The sequence below is a fragment of the Bos taurus genome, chromosome 7 (assembly GCF_002263795.3).
Source record: "Bos taurus isolate L1 Dominette 01449 registration number 42190680 breed Hereford chromosome 7, ARS-UCD2.0, whole genome shotgun sequence".
NCBI lineage: Eukaryota > Metazoa > Chordata > Mammalia > Artiodactyla > Bovidae > Bos > Bos taurus.
Genome location: NC_037334.1, coordinates 2,452,417 through 2,462,065, shown reverse-complemented (window position 1 = coordinate 2,462,065; position 9,649 = coordinate 2,452,417). Strand labels below are relative to the sequence as shown.

Genomic DNA, 9,649 nt, shown 5'->3' with positions numbered 1-9,649 from the left:
CCTACTGAGAACTTGAGGCGCGTCCCGGTTCCGCTCTCCTCGTCGGATCAGGCGCCGCTCGCCCGGCATGACCTCCCGTATCCCTGTGTCAACTTTTCGCTGATTTCTGTCTTCGTCAGGCTGACCAGAACGGAACCAAATCCGCACGTGAAGATCAGCGTGTTGGGGGGTCACCTGCCTGGGGAACCGTGACCACCAGGCGAGTCCCTGGGAAATGTAGTTTCGGCACCGAACCCTCTCTGGCCCGGGCTCGGGGCGAGGGGCGGGGCGGGGGGGGCTACCTGCGCAGGCGCGCAACGTCACTTTCTCCGCCCCGCGCGGAGGCCGGCGCTTGCTGCCGATATGCCTTCTGGGAAGTGGAGTCTGCGAAGCAGGAGCGCGGCAGCTCTCGGACCGGTGAGAATCCGGCGGAGCAGGTCCCTCGGCAACGCGCAAGCGCAGTTCCGACCCCGACTGCAGCCCAGCTCATTGTGTTCTGCCTGCGATGTGGCGGTGTGGATCTCACCGCTGGCAGAGGCTCCTCGAAGGGCAACCCAGCGGTGACTAGGCACGGTGGCCAAAGCCGTATCGGGAGAGCGGGAGCAGCCTTGGGGTGGTGGAGCTGGTGGGAAGGGCGGCTGAAAACCGAGTCGGTCTGGGTAGTGGTCCGTTCTGAAGGGCGCTGATCTGACGCCCCAAACTTCCCTGGATGTATGGCCAAGGTTAGATTCCAAAGACAAAAAGGCCAAGTGTGGGCTCGGGTTTAGGGTCCGAATCCGCGGGTGCATGTGGAGAAAGATACGGTCAGGGTCACTGGCTTGTGATTTGGAACCAACTCCGGTAATCCCGTTTACGCTCGGTGGTAGATGCTCCTGGTGTGGTTCAGCTCCCTGTATCTGGAACTCGCTGAGGCCGGGTCTGCAGCGGCGCAACCACTGCAGCAGCTCCCCAAGGGACTTAGCTGAGAGGCAGAGGGCCGGTGGGTGGGTTGTACGATTAAAATAAGTTGCGTCCAACACCCCCACCCGACCCCCACAGATACACTGCTTCTCGCCCACCTTTTCTCTCCAGGTCACCCAAACCGGGTCCCAGAGAAGGAGGCCTGAGGCTAGAGAACAGCATAGCCTGAGAGACGTCTCGACAGTGAAGATGCAGCCTTCTTAGCTTCTTTTTTTGAGGAGAAAGAAGACGACCCTCCTTCCCTACTTCCTCTACTCCCCTCCCAGGATTAGGCAGGTGTCCAGGCAGGAGTCACACGTTTCTTGAGATCTCTCAGCATAATTTAAGGGCAAAAGGCCAGAGGGTGTGTAAAAAGTGTGAAATCGGGCTGGAGGATGCTTTTTTCAAGGAAAAGTCAAGATACAGAAGGAAAGGTACTGAGAATTTGACTCATATTGCTAGGGGGAAATTGATGGGGGGGTGGGAGTAGCAGCAAGATGAGCTATTCCCTTTACAGTGGAGGCCAGCAGAAATATCCCCGAAGAGGAGAGAGGATTGGGAGCAAACAGGGACTAAGAATTCACTGTTTGGGGTATTGGCGGATTCCCAGGGTGTGAATGCTCAAAGCCCCCCTTTGGACTGCTGTGTGATATCTTTTGACCCAGTCCTCTCCTCATGAACAGTAGAAGGTGTTTCCAGCCTGAGGATTTCCACTCTGCTTGTCTCTAAAAAGGCTCATCAGAGAAGAAGGAATGGCAGTCAGGTGCCTGCCCGCCATGGTCCGGGTGAGTGAGGGTTCACTGTGGGCTTCCCCCTCTAAATGGCCTTAGATTTGAATGTAATGGTTGAAGAGGGTGGGCATGTTTCTCTCCTCACCAGAAGCTTTTCTCCGAGTCCATCTCACTCAGGAGCCTGACCCACTTGCTTCCTTTCCCATGCTTTCTACCCCGCTTGCTGGGTTCATTCTGGTGGTTGTCAGAGCTCAGGAACTTGCTAAAGGTCATATAAAAGACACAACTGGACATGAAACCCAGATTGGTCCAGAGTGGAAACCTGCGCTCTTTCCACTAGCAACTAAAATTAAGGGTCTAAAGTGATAAAGGCAATGCCTAACATAATGACAGAAGAGTGAAATTGGAATGCTTTTTTAGGAAGGTAGGATTTACTGGACACTTTTTTTCCAACGGAGAAGGTAATGGCACCCCACTCCAGAACTCTTGCCTGAAAAATCCCATGGAGGAGCCTGGTAGGCTGCAGTCCATGGGGTCGCTAAGAGTCAAACACGACTGAGCGACTTCACTTTCACTTTTCACTTTCATGCATTAGAGAAGGAAATGGCAACCCACTCCAGTGTTCTTGCCTGGAGAATCCCAGGGACAGGGGAGCCTGGTGGGCTGCTGTCTATGGAGTTGCACAGAGTCAGACACGACTGAAGCGACTTAGCAACAGTAGCAGTTTTTTTCCAGTGATATTTGGTTTTTTACTTCAGAGGAATGTTGGTTACCAGTGAAGTCTTTCAAATGGTATGTTTTCAATTTCAATAAATTATTAAAAAACTTTCAGCAGTGCTAGCTTTTTTAGAATAAGGATATGGACTCCACTTTGAAGGAGACAGCATTCATTTGAGTGTATAAATTCTGATGAATTTGGTGAATTTGTTCTAATTCATTCACATGTAAACCTGTCCAGGGAAGGAATCTGGCAGAAGTCACTGGAAGAGTTGAGCCGCTGACTGAAAGTACTGTGTCAACCCAGTCCCAGCTTATTGGTTGTTCACCCTTCTCCTTGATTTCTAGCTTGTCCTTTAGAGCCCATCTCAAGCACCGGTTTTCCTTTGAAACCTTTCTTCACGGTGCCAGTCCACTGTGATATTTCCCTTCCCTGGACTTTTCCTCAAATTCATTTTTGGTGTCACACAATTGTCTTGGGTTTACAGGCTGCTATACTTTTGGTTGCCTTTCAAAAAACCTATGTTAGGGGTGTAAAATGTGCCAAATATTATGTCCCGTGCCTGGGATACAAAGGTGAACAATGGTCTTGACAGATTGGTTCATGGATTCAGTCAAACAAGTGTTCCTTGGTTCAGCCTGCTTTGTGCAAGGCTCTGGGTACAGGTAACAGAAACCCAATTCAGACTAAGCAAAAGCAGGCCTTTATTGGAAGGATACTGGGTATCACCCAAAGTCAAGGCAAAAATGCAGTACTTCAGCTCTGCAGGGAAGGTCTAGAATAATCTGAGAGTCCTTTTTCTTGGACCCTTTGCTTTCTTCTCTGGGCCTCCACTTAACTCTTCTGTCTCAGTGCACACTAGCTCCCTTGGCCTCTTGTCCAGAGTTTCCACAGAAGGGATGAGTTGTGATCAGAGGGAATAAGGTCACATTGTTCAGAAGGACTGTTTCATGGGAATGGTATGTGTGTATTGAGGGTGAGCAGGTGAACAGCTGAAGAAAAACAGGAGTTGCTGAGTAATACATATATAATGGGTGCTAGGTACATGGGCCATGCTCTAGAAGACATGATGGCAAGACAAGGGAGAAGTAGAAATGGTCCGTAGCTTCTTGGAGTTAACAGTCCAGTGGGGGAAATAGAAACTAAACCAGAACTCAGTAAAGTGAGGCAGTGCTTGAATGACCCTGCATAGATGATATGGGAACAGTTGAGGAGGGGTGCTGAAGATGTAATACTGAAGCCAAGACCTGGGTATGATTGGTCATAGGGATGGGGATACAGGCAGGGCTGTGGCAGTTTGATGGAGATGGGAGAAAATGTTTTGGACAAAATGAGCAGCTACTTTTCTTCAGAGTGGGAAACAAAGTCTGATAAAAGCTCAACCCTTAGAGACCCTGAGGAAATGCTTCCCATCTCACAGAAAACCAGCTCCCTCTGTGCTAACAGTCCCGCAGGTCTCAGCCAGCTCCTGGTTGAAGCCTTTCCCAGAGAGCCGCATAAGGGAGAAGCCCCCAGTCAACGGGGATGGGTTTGCCCTTACAGGAATCAGTGACCTTCAAGGATGTGGCCGTGCTTTTCACCCAGGATGAGTGGGCGCAGCTGAGTCCGGCCCAGAGGGCCCTGTACAGGGATGTCATGCTCGAGAACTACAGCAACCTGGTGTCCCTGGGTAAGTGGGAGCCTCTGGAGGCTCATCTTCAAATGGGAGGTTTCTTGGGAATCCTTGAACTGGTTCCATACAGCAGCTTGGATTGGGAGTGAGCTGTTCTAAGGATGTTATGTCTGTGCCTCTCCTTTGTGTCCTGGGCACAGGGCTCTTTGGAGTCTAAGTGCAGATGTCTCAAAGGCGACTAGAAGTCAAATCCTCCCTCCCTCCTAGCAGGGAGAAGGACAGGAACAGATTGGCTTTGTCACCCCTGAACCTTCTTTTCCTCCTCCTGGGAACTCTCCTCTACCCTGGGCCCCTATCATGTCACCTTTTCCAGGAAGTTCCAGATCCCATTCTTGCAGTGATTTTATCTCTGGTATGAACAAATATGGCCCCCCCTTTTTTTTTTCCCTCAAAAACAGGACTCTTAGGACCCAAACCAGATATGTTTTCCCAGTTGGGAAAAGGGGAAGAGTGGATGCCAGAGGACTCCTTGGGAGGCTTCTGTCTTGGTAAGCATCCTGCATGTGGGAGGCATTGGGAGCGACTCAGCATGTGCACCGGGCCTGTGGACTGAGAAACCAGCACCTTTCCCTTCACATTCACCTAAATGCTTTGTTGCCACATTTGTCCCCATGTGCGTTTGGCACTCCTTTCTTGTGGCAGTTTGTGCCTCTCCGGACCGTCCTTTCTGTGAGTTTTCTTCTTTCTCTGTTTGGCATAGATGGGCAGCTCTGTGCCACGCACTGTGCTTGTGTGTCCTGTTGTTCCCTGAGCACCTGAGCATGCAGTCTCTGCTCAGATTCCTCCAGTGAGGAGGGAGAGCACTGGGTTACACAGAGCTGTGCAGCTTCTGGTCCTCAGGGCCAGTCACTGTGCCCACTGAGGCAGCTCTTCCAGACAGACATGGCAGATTTCTTCCACCACCTCTATGTTTGTTCATCCACCTGTACCTACACCCAGCATTGTACTATTCTCCACCTTCTGCTGATGCTGCGCTGGGCTGTAAGTACCACACAAGCATAGCCAGATTTATTGCATGTTTTGTTTTGCTCATACCCAGCAAAGTGCTTGGCACCTAGTAAGGGCCAAAGACTTGTTGCCTAGGGATACAGAGACCACGCTAGTTTAGTGGCTGTTACTTGTGTTGAGGAACCCATTGGATCTGGCAGCTCAAGAGCAGGAGCAGGGGTGCCTCTCCCCAAATCCGGGAATACTCTAGAGAGCTATTGCATTATCCAAGACATTACAACATTTTCACTTTCTGCCAGCATTTTGCCAACTGCGAAATATTTTTAAAAACCTTTTGTTATTGATTTTTCATAGAAGCCCAATGAAGTAGGGAGGACTTTGTATCCTACAGTAAATAACTTTACCTAGAATGTCTAGGATCTAATCTGTTACAGAATTTAAATGTCTGAACGCCAAAACTCAGTTATCAAAATCTTTTAACTTGCCTCAGTAGTGTTCTGAGTTTGTATGTTTATTACAGCCAAACTAAGGCATTTTTAGTATTTCACTCTGTATTATACAAGCAGTGTTATAACAAAAAAAGATGGGGTGGGAATTAAATGAATCCACTGTCCCAGTACTCTGGCATAATAACATCATTTATTCTTTTTATTCTTGCATTATTCATCATTGACACAAATTCTTTATTGTACTTCTGTGGGGCAATTGTGAGATTGAAGAGGACTTTTATGCCTAGAAGGGATTTTAGAGTCAGGTGTGAGTAATGACATGAAAATCCAGGGGATCATAATTCAGCCCTTCCCAGGTGCATTTCACAAACCTCTGCTCCAGCACCTCTTGTTTCTGAATGTCCTCAACACCGCAAACCATGAGCTGATTCATGAAGGATGTTTAGTGGTCAGCCAGTCAGACACGGAAAGAAATCTTGTTTTATATCTCCCAATATGGTTTTGGGGTTTGTTTGTTTGTTTTTTGCACCATGAGGCTTGTGGGATTTTAGTTCCCTGACCAGGGATCAAACCCAGGCTCCCGGCAGTGGAAGGGCAGAGACCAAACCACTGGACCACCAGAGAATTACCCCAATAAAGTTCCTTCAATTTCTTGTTAAAGTTATATTTTTGTTTTTTAATATAACCTCTTTCCTTTTGTTTTTCAACTGCAAATTGCTGCTATAAGAAAGTGGTAGTCATTTCCAAATATTTATTCCCCTCATGTCACTCTCCAATTCTTATTCTTCTTATTCAATGAATCATTTTTAGTTTTAGGTTTTCTTCTTTCTGTTTCACTTCTTAATTACTGGCTAGAACTTAAAAGACCATATAGAACAATGATAATAGGTTTATCTATGACTTTTCTGTTGTTGCATCAGTCACTCTTGGTTTAGACAGATACTTAATTTTCTTCATAGTAAGAAAAAGTCCTTCCGGTAGCTTTCCTTTAAAATTTTTCTCTTCCCTGGGCTTTGAGCTAGTATACACAGGGAGCTGACTTTTGAGCCCTTGTGGATCAGCACCTTGCTGGGTGATCTCTGGAGATGTGTTAGCTGCCCCATTTCAACCTTAACAACCTGTAAGCCAAAAATGATTAACTCTACTTAAAGAAAAACAAGCTTCTGTGTGGTTAACTAATTTCAACATATGCAAGGCAAGATGTGGGTTAAACCAGCATGCCGCTCAAACTGTGTCATTTTCCACCCTTCTCCAAAATAGCTTTACTTGTACAGAAATTGTTCGCTTAGTAAACCTGAAGAAAACTGCCTCATCCCTTAATTTAAGTAGTTTGCTAGTAACTTATTACATTTTTTCCTTATTTATTAATCTGTTTATATCTGTTGTTTCTTTTTGTTATATCAATTGCACATTTTGCCCTTTAGCTTTAAATTACCTTTTTTTGAGCTATAAAATGTATTCATTTACAACTGTGCATGGTATTCATCTATAATTTTAACATTTTATATTATATCCTCTTTCTCATTTTTATCTGCATTTTTTTCTCTAAAATTTGTTGAGACATTTTGTAGAGAATTAGCTCTTATTTCTCTTTCATTCTAATATTTTATTTTAACACTTAGCATTATCATTTCCTTTTTTTTTTTAACTTCAGACAGATGTATTTTGATACTGTAATCCTGTCTACAGAACAGAACATGTACTATTTTGAACAGTCTGAAAAATAGGTAAACAGCCCCCACACTGCATGAAAGTAAAAGTTGCTCAGTCGTGTCCAACTCTTTGTGACCCTATAGTCCATGGAATTCTCCAGGCCAGAACACTGGAGTGGGTAGCCTTACCCTTCTCCAGGGGATCTTCCCAACCCAGGGATCAAGCCCAGGTCTCCCACATTGTGGGCAGATTCTTTACCAGCTGAGCCACAAGGAAAGCCCAAAAATACTGGTGTATTTTGAACAGTCTGAAGAATAGGCAAACAGCCCCCATACTCCATGGTCCAGCTTAAGAAACAGAACACAGCTGCACCTGTGAAGTTTGATATATCCCTCCTCATCGAATCTTCCTCCTTTCATACCAGAGAGCCCCTGGCTTGAATTTTACATTAGGTCCAGTGCTGGCTCTTCATGCCCTTCACCATATTTATCCATCCATGCATGCATGCCAAGTCACTTCAGTTGTGTCCAGCTCTTTGTGAAACCATGGACTGTAGCCCACCAGGCTCCTCTGTCCATGGTATTCTCCAGGCAAGGATACTGGAGTGGGTTGCCACTTCATACTCCAGGGGATGAAACCCGACCCAGGGATCGAACCTGCATCTCTTGTGTTTCCTGCGTTGGCAGGAGGATTCTTTACCACTGGCGCCACCCGGGAAGCCTACATTTATCCATAGCTCTGAGCAATGTTGTTTAGCTTTACATGCTTTAAAGCTTGATGTATATGTATTGTACTATAGATACCTTTCCACAGCTTGATTTTTTTTTTTTTTAAACTTTTTGGCCAAGCCATATCGTATGGGGATCTTAGTTCTCCCACCAGGGCTCAAACCCGAGCCACCTGCATTGGAAGCTCAAAGTCTTAACCACTGGAAGTCTCACAGCTTGCATTTTAAAAATCCTTGTTGAGATGTGTAGCTTTAGTCATTTTTAACTGCACTTGATACTTCTTCAATGGCTATACCTTAATCTGTTTTGTTGACAGGCTGTAGGTTGTTTCCAGACTTTTTGCTGCTTTTTTAATACTGCTGACTGGATATTCTTGTACATGCTTCCTTAAATATTTGGGCCTTGTTTGGGAGTTTCTTTAGGTGTATTCATAGGTGTAGAAATACTGGGTTTAAGAGTATATACTTTTTCAGCTGTACTAGATGGTTCCAGATTGCTGATTAAATTAATTGGTCCTAATTATACTAATAGTTGATGCAAGTTCCTATTACTTGCCAGAGTAACATGAACTTGCCAAACTTCCTGAGAAATGTTATCTCATTGTGATTTTAATTGGCACTTCCTTGTTTCCTAGTGGAATTGAACATCTTTTCATTTGTTGATTATTTGTGTTCTGTGAAATATTCATATTCTTCCTCCACTTTTCTTTTACAGTTTATCTTATTTGCTTGTAGGAGATATTCAGGAATCTAATACTTTATCAGTTAATATGCGTGCCAGTCTATAGCTTATCTTTTCTCTTTCTTTACTGGCTGAAGTTCTTAATCAGTCTTAGTCTTAATGATCTTTATTTTACTGTTTTCTGTGTCCTTTTAAAATAATCCTTTCTATCCTTATATCCATGAGAGAAAGACTTGATCATGTTTGCTCTTGTATTTCAGCTCACCAGGTCCCATTATGTATTTGTTGAATCAAAGTGTAATTGTTTTATAATAATATTTACTTTTGTCTTTTTTTCCTTGTATGCTGCTGCTGCTGCTAAGTCGCTTCAGTTGTGTCCGACTCTGTGCAACCCCATAGACAGGAGCCCACCAGGCTCCTCTGTCCCTGGGATTCTCCAGGCAAGAATACTGGAGTGGGTTGCCATTTTCTTCTCCAATGCATGAAAGTGAAAAGTGAAAGTGAAGTCGCTCAGTTGTGTCCGACTCTTAGTGACCCCATGGACCGCAGCCTACCAGGCTCCTCTGTCCATGGGATTTTCCAGGCAAGAGTACTGGAGTGGGTTGCCATTTCCTTCTCCATTTTTTCCCTGTATAAATCTTATCAAAGTTTCCCTTTTTTAATAAATTTAATAAATACATTTTTAACTTTATTGATACTTTCTATTTTATCTTTATTTCATTAAATAGTGCTCTTCATTAGTTCTTTCCTTTGACTTTTTTGGAGTGTGTTCTTTTTCTTTATTTTCAGTATTAAATTTCATCACAATAATACATTTAGTTTAATGAAATTACAGTATGCGTTATGAAAACTGATGGCCTCTTGTCCCTGTTTATCCCCATTCTCTCCTCTTTAGAAATAACCATTTTCTCTCCTTTCAGCAGATTATTTGGTATATTTGCTTCCGTGTCTTCAAGGAATGTGTTTATATTGCTACCTATTGACCTCAGTTTTAGGTATTATTTACTGAATTCCTCCTCTAGAAAGTGAGGACTAAACTCACTTCCCCAACTGTTCATCTTATTACCTTTTCCATTCCCTGTCTTCCCAGTATAGTATATTTTTGGTCAGAGAAATAGTCAGTGTTTACATTCTGAAGCGCTATTCACAGC

The 9,649-nt window shown here is 44.8% G+C and overlaps 1 protein-coding gene across 17 annotated transcripts in view; it reads left to right on the top strand.

The window, feature by feature from the left end:
- Window positions 1-9,649, top strand: part of ZNF454 (zinc finger protein 454) — a 49,510-nt gene that overhangs the window by 27,586 nt on the left and 12,275 nt on the right. For 9 of the 17 annotated variants that reach the window (XM_059888885.1, XM_059888883.1, XM_059888871.1 and 6 more), the window contains 4 exons: window positions 120-1,352; window positions 1,602-1,703; window positions 3,910-4,036; window positions 4,438-4,527. In XM_059888885.1, the coding sequence (XP_059744868.1) occupies window positions 1,671-1,703; window positions 3,910-4,036; window positions 4,438-4,527 (250 nt within the window). In that variant the 5' untranslated portion in view covers window positions 120-1,352; window positions 1,602-1,670. The remainder of the gene's footprint in view (window positions 1-119; window positions 1,353-1,601; window positions 1,704-3,909; window positions 4,037-4,437; window positions 4,528-9,649) is intronic. The other 8 variants (XM_059888886.1, XM_059888879.1, XM_059888873.1 and 5 more) reach the window with 8 other exon arrangements.